The sequence below is a fragment of the Eptatretus burgeri genome, chromosome 12, assembly GCF_056783735.1.
Source record: "Eptatretus burgeri isolate ZD-2024b chromosome 12, Ebu_testis_v1, whole genome shotgun sequence".
NCBI classification, from domain to species: Eukaryota; Metazoa; Chordata; class Myxini; order Myxiniformes; family Myxinidae; genus Eptatretus; species Eptatretus burgeri.
This window is the reverse complement of record NC_140972.1, coordinates 16,185,841-16,201,883: the sequence shown is the minus strand read 5'-3', so window position 1 is coordinate 16,201,883 and position 16,043 is coordinate 16,185,841. Positions and strand designations below refer to the sequence as shown.

General features: G+C 43.5%; 1 protein-coding gene across 1 annotated transcript in view; it reads left to right on the top strand.

The window, feature by feature from the left end:
• Positions 1 to 16,043, top strand: part of CCNB2 (cyclin B2) — a 30,365-nt gene that overhangs the window by 119 nt on the left and 14,203 nt on the right. The window contains exon 1 of the mRNA XM_085849682.1: positions 1 to 128. This exon is cut by the window's left edge and continues 119 nt beyond it. Coding sequence (XP_085705808.1) covers positions 102 to 128 — 27 coding nt within the window. The 5' untranslated portion in view covers positions 1 to 101. The remainder of the gene's footprint in view (positions 129 to 16,043) is intronic.

Here is a 16,043-nt window from a genome sequence, read left to right as displayed (position 1 = left end):
TATAAATATATACTTTTCTCGTTTCCAGTGCACTCACTGATCGTTTATTGAGCGAAAAGAGACATTAATTCGCGTGGTTTATTTTAAATTTTAACCTTTTCATGGCAGCTCGGCAACACAAAGTCAAAGTGAGTATTCTTTGAGGTCGTTGTGCCTTCCGACGGATTCCCGTTTTTTCTTGTTCCAAGGACGAACGAACGTCCAAAAGTGTGTTTACGTTTGGTGTCTCTCTTTCGATTATTGTATTATGGTTGTACAAGCTGTTTTCATGAATTCTGGAATTTTAATTAATAATTTTTTTTTTTTTTAACAGAATCTGTGATTGAGAAAGTTTTGAATTTTTAAAGGATTTTAACGGCCGTTGAAGGAGTTCGAAGCTTTCCATGTCCTACCCCTTTTGTAAGGCCTGAGATCCTCCTACTGTACCAAGTTGCTGTCATCGTACTGACTCTATCTCTCTGACTCTCTCTCTATGTCTCTATGTCTCTATGTCTCTGTCTCTGTCTCTCTTTTCCTTACACCAAGTGTCCAGCAGCTGCCCATCCATAGATGATTAAACATGTATATTTATTTTTAATCTTTACGGTTCTGCTTTCTCTCTTTCTTGGTTCCGTGAGACCTTCAAATGTATACTTTTGCTCCTGATTGCTGTTATCGTGATTTGTTTGTCTTTCCTTCCCCCATTCCTTGTTGTACGTGTGTGTGTGTGTGTGCTTCCTGTGTCGATTTTTTTTTTCATCTCGTTTGTCTCTGCCTCGTGTTCGACCAGCTTAGGCCCAAAGACGTCCTCATTTATTTAATTTTTTTTTCCCTCCTCCTATCCTGTCCCTTCCCTCATGAGTATTTATTTAATACTCAGAGGGTACTCACTGTTGGAAATGGCCCACTTGAGGGTAGCTATGACGAGGTTGAAGGAAAGGATAGATAATTATTTGCAGCAGGTATCAGAATGTGAAATTTGTGGAGTGAGGTTGCTGAGGCTGTTTGAGGTGGTGATGTAACAGCAGTAGAGATTGGAAGGAATGAGGTCTGGGGAAAGTTAAAAAAAATATATATGTGTATACCTTGTCGAGACTCGTATGAGAGATAAAACACAAAGTGCAACAAGGGGGGCATGAGACGAGGGGTGGGAGTGGGAAGGACAAAACAATGTGGAACAGAGACCTAAGGAGATCTGTGGAATGGAGAGGGATGGGGTGGGGAACATGAGGAATACAAGATGGACATGACAGGGAATTTGAGGGGAGTGGATTAAAGGGGGTAGGAAAGGTTGAGGATTTGGATGGGGGATGGGGGATGATAAGTGGTGGTGAACAGCTGTTTTGAAGGCCTGGAGGGAAGAATTGGATTGAACATAGTGAGGGAGTTTATTACAAGGGTGGGGAAAAAGAGGAATGAAAGAGTGAAGGTGAGCAGTGATTCGTGATTTTGGTACTTTTACCAAAAGGGGGTTGTTGGCGGACCTTGAGCGCCCTGCGGAAATATGGTGGGGACAAATCGCAGACACAGCAGGGGAGGGGGGTGGGCGAGACCAGCGAGGAGATGGTAGAAGACAGAAAGACCACCGACCTGCCTGCGGTGAGAGAGTGAGGGGCCCAAAGACTCAGCCTCATTGTAGGAGATACCAATGATCCGAAATGCCTTGGTTTCCACAGCATGAAGCCGAGAAAGGTGGGAGGCAGGAGCACCAGCCCAGAGGGGAGAGCAGTACTCCATAAGGCTGCGGATGAAAGCTTTTTATGTGGTCAGGAGCTCAGGTGGGCCGAGGAAGGACTTTGCACGACGGAGGATTCCCAGTCGGTGACGGGCTTTGGAGGCCAGCTTGGAAATGTGGCTTTCCCAGGAAAGATAATGGCAGATGGTGAGACCCAGAAGCTTGAAAGAAAGGACTTTTTCCAGAGGATTGTTGAGAAAGTAGATGGGGTTGGGGGTGGGGGGTGTTGCATACGGTCCTTTCAGAGACATAGTGAGGGTGTGATATTTGTCCGGATTGAAAGACATGTTCCACGTGTTGGACCAGTTTGTGATTTTATCCAGATCTGTAGAGAGTGAAGAAGTTGCTGCTTGCCGGTCTGAGGGATGACAGATGGTACGGCAGAGGGTGGAGTGATCAGCAATGATAGAGGTTTTTCCAAAGAGTCTGAGAGATTATTGATGAAAAACCAGAAAGAACAGGGCCCGGAACGCTTTCTTGAGGAACTCCAGCCTGGACAGGAAGAGGGGATGAACGAACTCAATTGAGGGCCGCACGTTTGCTGTGATGGGAGAGGAAGTCTGCAAGCCATTAGTGGAGATTGCCTTGGATACCTTAGGAAGAGTTTGATGAGCAGGGCAGGGTGTCAGACCGTGTCAAAAGCACACGATATGTCTCGGGATATGGCTTTGAGTTCTGTGCAGTTTTGAAGGAGCAGTTATTGGGAACATTGAACGATTGGTAAACGATGTGTCGAGTCACGGGTGGTTTTGGTACACCTTGGAGTAAACGATGATTTCGTGAAAGTTTACTCGGAGGTTTTGAAAAATAGATACAAGATATTGGGTAAGCGGCTGAAAGCAAAGGGTTGTGAGGTCATGTTTTCTGGGATCCTCCCAAGATTAGGAAACGATATAGAAATTATTAACAGAGCAATAGACGTCAACCAATAGCTGGAAGAATGGTGTAGGGAGGAAGGTTTTACATTTAAGAAGCAGTGGGGATCGTTTAGGGGACAAGGGAGTGTTTCCGGAATGATGGCCGTGTATTAAATCTGGAAAGGGGGCAGCAAGATTTGCAGTGGGAATTAAGGAAGGAATTCAGTCTTTTTTTTTTTTAGGTTGATGGAGGGTGGGAAAGCTATTAAGGAAAGAACTGATGAAATTGTCATTAGGCCATTCAAGAAAATGGAATTTCAGAAAGAGAAAAGTAATACATATTCTGTACCAATGCCAGGAGTTTAATTGAGATTGGAGAGCTTGAGGCCAAAGTGGATAGTGAGGAGTACGATGTAGTTGCTGTAAGTGACATGGCTTGAGGAGGAGAGTCACTGGAGGACAGGATTAGAAAGCTACAAGGTGTATCGGTGTGATAGGAAGAGGAGGAGGAGTAGTTTGGGTCAGGACAGCATTGCATCAAGAGAAAGGGGTGACATTAAGGAAGGAATAAATGTAGAGGATTCTGTATCGGTAGATTAGAGATTGTAAAAACAGTAAGATACTTTTATTGGGCTCTGGGTGTGAAGGAAGGAGTACATGAAGAATTCCAAAGGGCATGTGTTGAGGGAAGAATATTGATTATGTGGGATTTTTAACTTTAACCACATAGATTGGGTCCAGCAACAGGGAAAGGGCAGAGCGGATGAGGATTTCCTAGTTTGTCTAGAATTTCTTTTTAACACAGTTTGCTGATAAGCCCACGAGGGGGAGTGCAGTGTTGGACCTCCTTGAAGTAGCGATCCTAATATGATGATGGTGGAGGGAGGGGAGCATTTCGGTGCAAGTGACCTTAACATTGTGTGTGCAGGGATTCCGTGAAGAGTTAGTGTTCAGGATAGTGGAGCAAGGCAAACCTTGAGGATATGAGGACAGAGCTGGGTGATGTAGATTTGAGAGAAGCAAACAACAGGACAATCGGCATCAGAGAAATGGGAAACCTTTAAGGGCCAAATGTGTAGTGCAGAGTATACATTCCAATGAGGTGTAAAATGAAGTCGCAATAGACCAGGGTGGTTGAGTAGTGAGATAAGGAACGCCATGAAGGAGAAGCAGAAGGTATTTATTCGGTTTAAAATAACAGGACTGGAGTTTGTTTTCTCCGATGGTGATATAAATCTGAGGAAAGTTAAGAAAATAACTCGGCAAGCCAAAAGAGAGTATGAGGAGGACATGGCTAAGAATATTAAACATAGCAAGGCTTTCTTTAAGTACATCACGGGAGATTAACTGGTTAGCACCAGTGTGGGCTCATTGAGGAAGAGCACCTGGAGAGTGGTTAGTGATGAAAGTGAGATGGCAGGCTTATTAAACAGGTATTTTTCTTCAACTTCTACCTAAGAACAGTCAGGAGAATTGCCAATAGCTGAGAATATCTATCAAGGTGGTGAGGAAGGGCTTTTACAGAAGATCCAGGTTGAAGTGGAAGAAGTAAAGGAACAGCTTTGTAATCCAAGAGGAGATAAGGCTCTGGGGCCAGAGTATTGAGGGAAGTGGCTGAGCAGGTAAGCGAGATGTTGACTGATATTTTCAATAGCTCATTGTCGTCAGGACAGGTACTGGAGGATTGGAGGGAAGCAAATGTAACCAGGGGTGCAAATTAACAGTCGCCAATGGCGCCTAACTTTTGTGCTGGGTGGGTACACTATACTGCCTTACCTGCCCGGCTGGCGAACCACCAGTGATTCCTGTTATTTGGTACAATTTGTACCAGCTTCTCAACTGGAACTACTGTTTTTGTCCGCAGAAATCCGTGTAAATCACTGGTAATTCTGTGGCTTCTATTTTGTCCGTTTTCATGTCGTTCCAAATCATGCGTGATTGCGCGAGATTTGATGGTTTGGCGTCGTTTGGACGCATTTTCTCATGCCCAGGTTGGTAAAATGAGTTTCATGGGTGAGGTTGGGTTAATGAGTGAGTTTGTGGCTTTTGGGTTAATGAGTGAGTTAGATGAATGAGTGAGGTTAGGTGAGTGAGTTTGAGGGGTGAGTTTGAGGCTTTTGGGTTAATGAGTGAGTTTGATGGGTGAGGTTTGGTTAATGAGTGAGGTTAGGTGAATGAGTGAGTTTGATGAGGCTCTTGGGTTAATGAGTGAGTTAGATGAATGAGAGTTTGATGGGTGAGGTTGGGTTAATGAGTGAGTTAGGTTAATGAGTGAGTTTGGGTGAGGTTAGGTGAATGAGTGAGTTTGATTAGGCTTTTGGGTTAATGAGTGAGTTTGGGTGAGGTTAGGTGAATGAGTGAGTTTGATTAGGCTTTTGGGTTAATGAGTGAGTTTGGGTGAGGTTAGGTGAATGAATGAGTTTGATGAGGCTTTTGGGTTAATGAGTGAGTTTGATGGGTGAGGTGAGGTGGATGAGTGAGTTTATATGTGATGATGGGTGGACGAGTAGTACCCCCACAACCCCCCCTCCACCCCATCGTCCATCAGCCACAACCACCCCATCACCCACAAAAATTCCCCCCCCCCAGCACTACTCACACCCCCCCCTGCTGCCCCCATCACCCATACAAAAAGGTTCCCCCATCACCCACAACCTCCTCCTCCCAACATCACCCCCCCACCTCCACCCCACTTATCAAACTCACTCATCCATCCATCCAACTCACTCATCCACCCAACCTCCTCCATCAAACTCACTCATTCTGCAAACCTCCTCCATTAAACTCACTCATCCAACCTCACTCTTCAAATTCATTCATCCACCCAACCTCCTCCAACAAACTCGCTCATTCACCAAATCTCCTCCATTAAACTCACTCATCCAACCAACCTCACTCGTGTCAGTATATTAAAAGTGTTTGATATCAAATTTGTGACTTTTGTCTTTATTTCATCGGGCCGGTAGAAATTCTGCTGGGCCAGTAACTTTTTCTAGTCACCGGCCCTGCCAGCCGGTGGATAAAAGTGTTAATTTGCACCCCTGGTAACATTATTTAAGAAGGCATTTGATAAGGTACCACGTCGGAGGTTGTTAACCAGAGTGAGGGCTTGTGGAGTGGCTGGTCAGGTGGTTAAGTGGATTGCAAACTGGCTTGGTGATAGGAAGCAGAGAGTGGCTGAGAGTGGGAGGTTGTCTTGCTGGGATGATGTAAGTAGTGGGGCACCCTCGTGGATCAGTACTCACACCATGAGTCTTCATTATTTACATCAATGATGTGAAGAGGAGGCTTTCCAAATTCGCAGATGATTCAAAACTCGGAGGTAAGGTAGATAGCAGAGGGGATGGTGATCAGATTCAGGAAAGTATTGATACTTGCAGATGTAATTTAACCTGAACAAGTGTAATGTGTTGTGGATGGGAAAGAACAATGAAAATATAGATTACAGGATGCAAGGGGTAATTTTGGAGCGTGTCATACGGGAAAAGGATCGGGGCGGGTGGGGGGGGAGGGGTGGTAATAGATATGGGAGGTAAGCAAGGCAGCACAGTGTTGGGCAGCCATTGGTAAAGCAAATTGGGTTTTGGGATGTACTCTTTGGGGGATAATTTTAAATTGATTGATTGAGGGAGTTTTGGCATTGTACAGGAATTTAACGAGGTCTCATCTAGAATATTATGTGCAGTTTTGGTCACCACATCCAAGGAAGGACAAGGTTGCCATAGAACGAGTACACCGTCGAACAGCTGGATTGATTCTACGCCGAGCTAGACTCGTCTATGAGGAGTGGCTGAAGGGGACAGGGCTTTATAACACTGAAGGAGGTGGTTATGAGGGGATATGATGAAAGGTGCAGAAGAAGTGTTCGGCAAAGTCGACAGTGTAAGGACCAGGAGCCATATCATGAGTAAAAAGAGGAGTTAAAACAGTAATGAGGCAGGGGTCTTTCACCCAGAGTGTAGTTGATACATGGAATGGTCTCCTTGGAAAGGTAGTGGCAGCAGAAATAGTAGATGAGTTTTAAATTGGAATTGGATCGGTACCTAGAAGTATTGAAGGTAGGCATATGGGTGTTGGGGCATTTTGGTAATTTGAGCATTGATAGGTGACTGTGTGTTTGTGGCGGTCTTGACAAGGGGTGTTTGTTTTGTTTTGTTTTTTTGTTTGTTTTTAAATAGCCAAGAATCGTCTTTGCCCATGCTCCTTCCTTTGGAAAGAAAGAAGAAAAAAAAAATTGCATTTTTCTTTTTTGGTCTGGTGTTGATGTGGTGTGGGCATGATGAGCTGAACGGCCTCCTACGTCTAATTTCCTTGTGTATGTTCAGCACTCTTCCTCAACCTCAACCCAAAAAATTTTAACACTTTCCAAATTTCAAGTTCACTCATCCTCTTATTTCATAAAAATACAATAAATTGCTGCTCCCCACAGCTTTTATCTTTTATTATTTTTATGACTAAAATGTCCCCCCCCCCTCTTGTGTCCACACCTCGACTGTAAGGTTCTTGATACCTTTGGCTGGGGTCAAAGTTCACATGGAACCTGCACCCATTCACCTGTCAATCGCTTTGGGGAATTTTAAGCTACCTTCCGAGCTTTGTGACACATGTATGTCTGGCTCTCGGAGGCTGCCACCGTACGGGAATAGACTACCATTACACCTGAATTCCAGACATTTCTTGTCCAGTTTCTCCACCCCCCCCCCAAAAAAGAAAAGTTCTCACGTTTTACTTATTTTACCTTTTAATAGTTTTGTATGGCATGAGATCATCCCCTTAGCCTATGTGTGAAAGTGTGGTTCCTTCATATTTGCAACAACTCCCAAATAAGGAAGATTGTAACAATTGACATGCTGGCTCTCTGCTCTGCTCTACCCTTTTTGTATAATGAGGACCACATGCAAATTGAATACTCCAATCTTGGAAGAATTGAGCACTTGTGCAGTCGGAAGCATTCCCTGATCCGTTAATTTTTGTATATCCTTTATCACCATGTCTCGTGTCATTCTGAAAGAGTTTCCAACTGTCCATGTGGGCGACCACATCTTTTTTCCCCCTCTCTCTCTCTAAACCTGACCAATGGCAAAGTGCATTCCTGCAAAAAAATAGTCAACATCGAACCTGTTATTTACTCCACTGTAATGTATACCTCCGTATCGACAAACGGCTGCTTAACACGTCTATCGCCGTGGGGAACTGGCTGCCATTTCAATGCGACGCCTAAGGGGTTCATTTCAAAACGGCACGAAGAAGATTGGACCCGGTACACTGCCGTGTGGTATTCTATTAGGCCCACCGCATTATTTTGAAAGCCTCATGAAAAACTTTTTGGATCACCGAGTTGGCTTAAACTTTCTACCTTGCTATAAAAAATTCCCTTCGTACCATCATTTTTTTCAAAAAACATTTATTTTTAATGGATAAAACTGATTATTTTTGAGCATTTAATTGAGGCAGACATGTATTTGACTAATCTTGTACATGAAAATGTTCTTAAAAATCCTGAAATAGTTTTGTTCATTTGTTTGCGGCCAAGATAAGTGTTGGTGTTTCTTCTTGCAGGCACTGTCCTGGTTATTTGCTCGAGCCAGTGCTGCTGGCTGCACACGCAGTCACATTTTGAGAACTTTATTTAAGTTTCTTTATTGTCGGTCAAAACCGTTGAGCTGTGCAAGTGTCTTCAGAGAAGCGTGTGTGTGTGACATTTGTCTTCAACTTTTCTGGGTGGATGGGGGGGAAATAAACTGTCTTTCTACAGACAGACATTGCTGGCACATGATGGCGGTCGTTAAATAACTGGGCTTCACTACTCCAGTTTTCCGCCGCTGTTGTGAGGTGCCCCCGTGATGACAACACGTGTCCAACCCCCACTTGGACTCTTCTGCTTTGCAAGGGAAAATGCACAGAATATTGTTATAGTCTGTGAAACTGTGCCCTCTGAGCCTTAACAAATGGGTGAATTTTTTTTTTTTTCATACAGTTGAAAAAGACAGCCTGTCCAATGTATTGTGGGATATTGGAACCTTCACTTTTCACTTTTCTTTGAGATTTTGATGCAAAAGCAAGCATTGCAGATGAATGCTCCCTTTTTAGAGGCCATGGCCCTGAAATCCATCGATGCATTAGCAGCAAGTTTTTTTTTTTTTTTTTTGTTTTTTTTTTTTTTTTTTTTAATATATGTATGTATATATATATATATATATATATATATATATATATATATATATATATATATATATATATATATATATATATATATATATATATATATATATATTATACATACATACATATCTATGACTTGTTGAGATTGTGTAGAAAAATGAGATTTCTTCCTCTTTTTTATCATTTAAAATCATTTGAGGAGTGGTGGGGGGCAACTGTTGTGCTGATGCAATGCCCTTGGTTAAGCCTACGTCACATTTGCTCTACGGCTAGGATACGGTGGCCGTACCATTTTGACATCCCCCCACCCCCACCCCACTGAATTGACAAACGTGCGGCGGCAGCAGAGTTTCTGAGGTGGCCTCAGGGTGGCCCTACGCCGTATGGCTATCTTTTACAGGCCGTAGGGGTCGCCGTGGAATTGCAGCACGGAGTTATAACTTTTTTCATTTCTACATTGGCTGTAGCAATTGGACAAGCCAAGCTGTGACGTAGGTGTGTTCCACGTCAACCGTACGGTGGGCTTGCGTTATTCATGCGGCTGCCGTAGGCTCTTATCAATGAAAAAAAAAAATGAATTTTGCCAAAAAATTACGGCGACGCACTATTTCCACGGTCGCCGTAGGGTAGTCCTAATGTGTCCCTGTGTTCAACGTACGGTGGCCTTGCGGTCTGTATGACTACCTGCGGGCAGTGCAGGGTCAACGCACGGTTCCCCTATGCCTGCCGTGCGTCCTACGTAAGCCTCCGTGGCAGTCTGCGTCCACCGTGCGCTACCTCTCGAGATCGGAGTATAGGTGTTTGCCTATACAGTGGTGCCCCCAGAATCTGAATTTAATTCGTTCCAGGAGGCTGTTCGGATTGCTAAAAGTTCGGATTCCAAAACTATTTTCCCAATAAGAAATAATGGAAAGTGAATTGATCCGTTCCTGGACCCCAAGAAAACACACTTTCAACTGAAATTCCCCATGTTTAAGGTAAAATAAGATGAGTAAATGACCTTCGGTGGCGATGTATTGGATGTAAACTGGTACAATCACCACATCCAAAGGTCCACACAGGCTCGTGCTCCGGCCTGGGTTCTGATCGCTCGCGCACTCTGCGTGACGCTGCCCCCAGGGCAGCTCATCAAACATGATGCCCCCAGAACCACAATCCCTTTCATCAAACTCATCGGGCTGAGGTAATCATGGATATTCCAAATTACAACCGGTTTTTCTGTGAAATTAAATCCTTGCCCGACAGTCTGTCTCACCACGTGATCGGATTGCTTTTTTGTTATTGATTAAAACACAAGATGAGTAAAAAAAAAATAAAAAAACACCACAAATCAAGGTGAAAACACGAGGTAAAGTAGTGATCGACACACGAGAGATGCTTTCACGAGGATTTCCACCGACTAACTGAATGAACAAAGCGCGAAGATGCGGGTCGAACAGGTGGGGGAGATGCGTGTGAACAAACATGAACGCTACGTTGTGTTCGGTTTTTAGGGCAAAATTTTCTCAAATTGTTTGGATTACAACTTGTTCAATCAATGGGACTTTCGGATTCTGGGGGCACCACGGTACTTCGAACTGGTATATATATATATATATATATATATATATATATATATATATATATATATATATATATATATATATATATATATATATATATATATATATATATATATATATATATATATTAGGGTGTTTCATTTTTTTCTGAAGTGCAATAATTTTATCAGCACAGGTTTGCCTTTGAACCTTTCCTATAAAAAATCCTTCATGCAAAATCTTAGCGAAATGGGACCGTGTTAACAGGTCGCACACTTTTGAATGGTATGTTGACGTTTTTAGCAGCGTCTCGTGTAGCGAACGCTGCTCATAGAGAGCTCGGCGTTATTCATCTTCTTCTTGTTCTTCTTTGTGTGAAGACAAAACCTTAATCTCTTGGCCTCAGCTCTTGTAGAGACAAGATCCGGATCTCCTTAAATACTGAGCACATGTACGGTGCCTTTTGAGAGCATCTATCATGAACTTTTAAATATTGTTACGAATTTGGAATTCAATTGCACACAACATACAGGTTCCCTTAGTCAGCTATGCCGATAATTGCATATCGATAGTAGATACCGTTCTTCGGCTGCTGGACACGTATCAGATTGCTGACAAGATCATCGGTCTCTCGTTTGATACGACTGCGTCCAACAGTGGCATGATTAGCAGAGCCTGCACCATAATTGTACAGTCCCTTGGAAGACCTCTTCTTTGGCTGGCATGCCGACATCACATTCACGAGGTGGTACTGAAGAACACCTATGAACTCCTCTTCGGCTCTCCCCCAGGTCCTGACATTCCCCTCTTCAAACGATTCCGAGGAAAATGGGACGTCTTGGACAAGACATCTGCCGGTACCCTCAGCGACGAACAACCCCTGGATGAGTGGAGCGAATCACAAAGGCTGAAGATGATAGACTTCCTCAGGAGAGTCATCCATGATGCAGCCCACCCAAGAGAGGACTATCTCGAACTCCTTCAGCTCTCTCTTCTCTACCTAGGAGGATGGAGCGGAGATCTGCCTCGATTTAGGGCCCCTGGAGTCTACCATCAGGCGAGATGGATGGCAAAGGCTATTTATATCCTGAAGATTTCCCTGTTTTTGCAACAACTGGAGCTGACTAGTTCGGAAAAACGCGGAGTCCGACGACTGGCCCATTTCGTCAGTCTCATTTACGTCAGATTCTGGCATGAGGCAGCTGTCCCAAACTGTGCACCAAAGAATGACCTGGAGTTCTTGGCGATTCTCCAGGTGTTTGTGGATAGAGAACTCTGGTCAACGGCAGAGAAGGCCCTCCAAAGGCACCTCTGGTACCTCTCAGAGCAAGGAGTGGCCCTGGCGTTCTTCGACGAACAAGTGTCTCCCGATGACTGGGCGGCCATGGTCAAGAACCTAAGCCATCCAGCAACCTCAAAAGCACTCAAGAGACTTGAAAAGAATAACTTCACTCTCCCTGACGGTTTTTCCGAATTGGTAACAGGGCGAACACTAGAGGCCATTGGGATCTTTGCTGGGAGGATGGTCACTACCCATAACGTGGAACATGTTTTGCAAGATCCACAAACTCGAGCCACCGTCCGAGGCCTGCAGGTCACCAATGATGCAGCAGAGAGAGGTGTGGCACTGATACAAAAACTCCAAGCCCGAACCGAAGACGAGCAGCAGAAGAGAAGCAGTTCCTCCTCAAAGTTGTTCATCATGACCGCAAGACCGTCAAGAGAACAAAGGCTGGAGTGACTGCTAAGTTCCCTCCTGCTCCTTGAGCCCAACGATTTGATTGCCCTGCTCTTGCATAATTGTTCTACATTTCTTTTTCATAAATGTTTTTGTTAATTTTCAGTTCAATAAACGTTCGTTGCAATTTTTTGTCTTCTCCTCCATTTGATTTTTTTCGAAGTTTCACTTGAAATGTGGAATCTTGTCGAACTGTGCGACCAGTAAATATTGACGAATCAAACCAAGTATTTGCCTAAAATATTTATGGGTCATAAGAAACAAGGGGACACCCCTTCTGACAATTTTCAACACATTTCATTTTTTTACCACCATGAGTGAAACACCCTAAATATATATATATATATATATATATATATATATATATATATATATATATATATATATATATATATATATATATATATATATATATATTTACACTGGTATATTCTGAATTGTTATATTTTTATCTCGGTAAAAAAAGAACTGGTATATATACCCACTCGTTACCGTCCGTCTGGCCGCACGTTCGCCTTTGGGTCCCCCCCCCCCCGCGGTCCCCCTTACGGGCACCTTGAGGCTACCTTGCGTTTGCCTTAAATTCTATGGCCGCGGCAGGAACGCCCTAAGGTCACCATGCGACATCAAATCAAAGACCGTACGGCACCCCCACGTTTTCGGTCTCCACAATTTATAAATACGCCGTGCGGCTACCCAAAAATAAAAACATATGTGACTGCTACATTGTGTGACCGTGGAAATACTGCGGCCGCCATATAATTGCTCGTGACCGTAGATTTTATAGACTCTACAGCTGCCATGCCAAATGTGACTTAGGCCTTAGGGTAAGAATTTATATTTTGTTAATGGTGTTTGCGATGGCTTGCCTCCTCTTCACAAATAATATGAATCCTTAACGTCCACCAGCAAATGCTTGTACACATGCCGCCGAGTTTTAATGTCCATCCGAACGATGTAATGGGCACACAAATTGATTCCTCACAAGGCCTGTGAGATACCAGGATACCATTTTGTACAAGGGTTGAGATTCAAACCAAGCTGGACTGCTCAGAAGTTTGTGCATACCTCGAGGCCACACTTGTTCTTGAAGAACTTGACATTTGGATACTGCCTAATAAGTTGTACCATATATTCTTCAAATGTGGAGTTTAAATCTAGCTTGCTGGACTGCTGACCTTCCCAATATCTTGAAAAGCACACGCTCGTTAAAATTGAGATCCTCTGTGCTCTCCAGCAATTTCCATTTTCTGTTTTACTTATTTGCTTCAACGTATTGTAACTCTCGAGGAATTGTCAAATTTGTTCCCAAAAAGGGAAAACTTTATTGAGAGCTACTTTGACTCCCACAAAGAAATTAATGCCAAGGTTCTACACTCTTGCTGGTTTGCTCTCAAACCAGTACCTCATGTCCCATCAGTGTGTCCTTCGCATTTTCCACGACCACTATGGCAGACTTGGTACCCTACTTGTAAAGCGTTGTGTGAGCATTATGTTCACTCAGTCTATCTCTTTCTATAATCAAAGAACTACTTTATTTCAATTGGATGTTATATTTAGAAGTTGACCAATTTGGATACTTGGACCAAATTTTACATCAACCTGACCAATCAAATTTCTCTTTGTGTGCTCAGCGTCGGCAGCATTGAGATTGTCAAAATGGAGGCTTGTAGTAAAATATAGACTGTGCTTGCAAATGTCAAGCAAGTGTAAGGGTTTGTGCACAGTCCTTAATCCCTTGAAATTCCTGGAAAACTTGTCCAAGTCCTGGAAAATCGAAAATTGCACAAATGTAGATGATCTGCCAGGTCTCCCTGGTTGGGATTTAGTTCTGCTGGAGAACGTGACCAATTTTAACCTCCCCCAGGGATGTAATATTGAAGCCGCACCAAAATGGTTTCAGTCTGTTGAGCTAATCGTAATCCTTTCCAATGGATTGATCACATGGTGTGAAATTTATTCCTGTGTTCATGGCCTCTGGTATTTATCCATTGAGACCAAAAAAAATAAATAATTGACTCCTGCTGTGACTTTGAGGTTTGGACTTCACACATATAATTGCAGATCAGCTTTCCTGCTGCAGCAGGTGGTAACTGACACACAGCACGTACTGTACTGTACCTCTCTCCATCAACGGTCGTCGTAAATACCTTTGTTTTTGGTTGTTATTGCCCTTGTTTGTTTTTAATTTTAAATAATTAAACCTCTGCCACCGAAGGTAGATTGAGGTTGTTTTCACCCCTGTCCATCTGCCTTTGTTTGTGAACAAAATATCGCAAAACTTTGGACGGATTCGGATGAAACTTGGTGGATGAGTTGTTTCGGTGACGAGAACAAGGCGATTCAATTTTAGTTCAAGTCCGAATCCAGATGCGGCCTATCATTGGGAAACAAAACTTGAACTGATCAGCCTGGCAGAGGTATACGCTCGATGAACAAAGTGCAAAAAAAAAAGTCGGGGAAAGTGATGTTGTTGACACAGGGTGAGGTTTTTGATAAGCTTGGTTGAGGTGAGAGTCTGTCACCATCACCTCCCCCTTCATCCCTGTGTAAACAGAGGTAACCTGCTAGGTAGGCTATTATATTTTGACTGTAGGTGTACATGTAATATTGTGGACCCTGCTATTTTCAGGGGATACGTTCCTGAAAATAAGTAAATAAATAAATCCACAAATGTGGTCCTATCTATATATTAATATTGTGACCTGAAGGACAATACTTTTTCTCAGTACTGTAACCTGAGAAGTTTTGACACGGTGTTTGTACGTCAAAGTAGACACGTGCACAAATCATGACTTCTTCACAAGGAGTAGTGTACACCAAAAATGTCGTGTACAAGGACGTTTTGTAGGCCTCATTAGGTAAGGCCATGGAGTACATCGACTGGGATCCGGCTCTTACAAGAGCCACCACTGGTTGTCATGTTGGGCTCATGGAACGGAATCCGTCTGACGGGGTTTCGGCTAGTTATTATTATTATTATGATTATCTTATATATTATTTCCGAGTTTGTGGTTTCGTGTCGCGCTATCCTCGACTTTGTTCTGCGCTCGAGTAACGTGATCTTCGGCTTACATTATCTCACAGACCATATGAGGTGCATGGTACAAAAAAAGCAAATAAAATGGTTCTGAAACAGTGAAATCGTATTCCACTTGCTGCATTAAAGTAAAATTACTACTGATACTCTGCATCAGTTCCTTTCTCAAACGCACCCACCCCAACATGTCGCGCAGAGCGCGGGTTATGCTAGTTATTATGATTGGATTCCGGAAGCAGACAGTTTGGAGAGCAACGCAGGATGCCACACTATCAAAAGCTCAAGATGTGTTCAGAGACTGCCTTGATCTCATGTCTAACATTGAGGGCCTCCACCATTGTTGGGAGAGTAGAAGCAGCTATGTCTGAGGTTGAGTGACCACGTCTGAATATGAGATGAGGTTGTTGGAGAAGAGGAACGATTATTATGTAAACTGTGCTGATGGATTCCATGACCTTGCCGATTGTAAATGAGCGAATTGAGCTGTCGTAAAGGGGATGTGTTTTTACACCTTTATGTAATGCTGTGATGGGTGATTTTCTAATTTTCTCAGGTGGATAGAGGAGACCAGTTCTGAAGTGTATATATATGTATATATACACATACACACACACACGCACGCACAGTGAGTGAGCCCCCTGCGGCGGGTGTTTCATTTTTTTGTGGAGTGCAATAATTTTATCAGCACAGGTTTGCCCTTGAACCTTTCCTATAAAAAGTGCTTCATGCAAAATCTTAGCGAAATGGGACCGTGTTAACAGGTCGCACACTTTTGAATGGTGTGTTGACGTTTTTTTTTTCAGATGATAACTTCCACACGAAGCAAGAACCTTCTCTGGCTCCTGGAGAAGTCACCGAATCAAGGTTTCTTGGGAAGCCGCCTGCCCTCGTGGGAAGATGTCCTCCTGGTCTTCCATCACTACCATCAGGTGCGGAGGGAGACCCTCCCGGAGGCGGCCAAGAGCACCTCTCTCAAGCTGCACGATGTGTG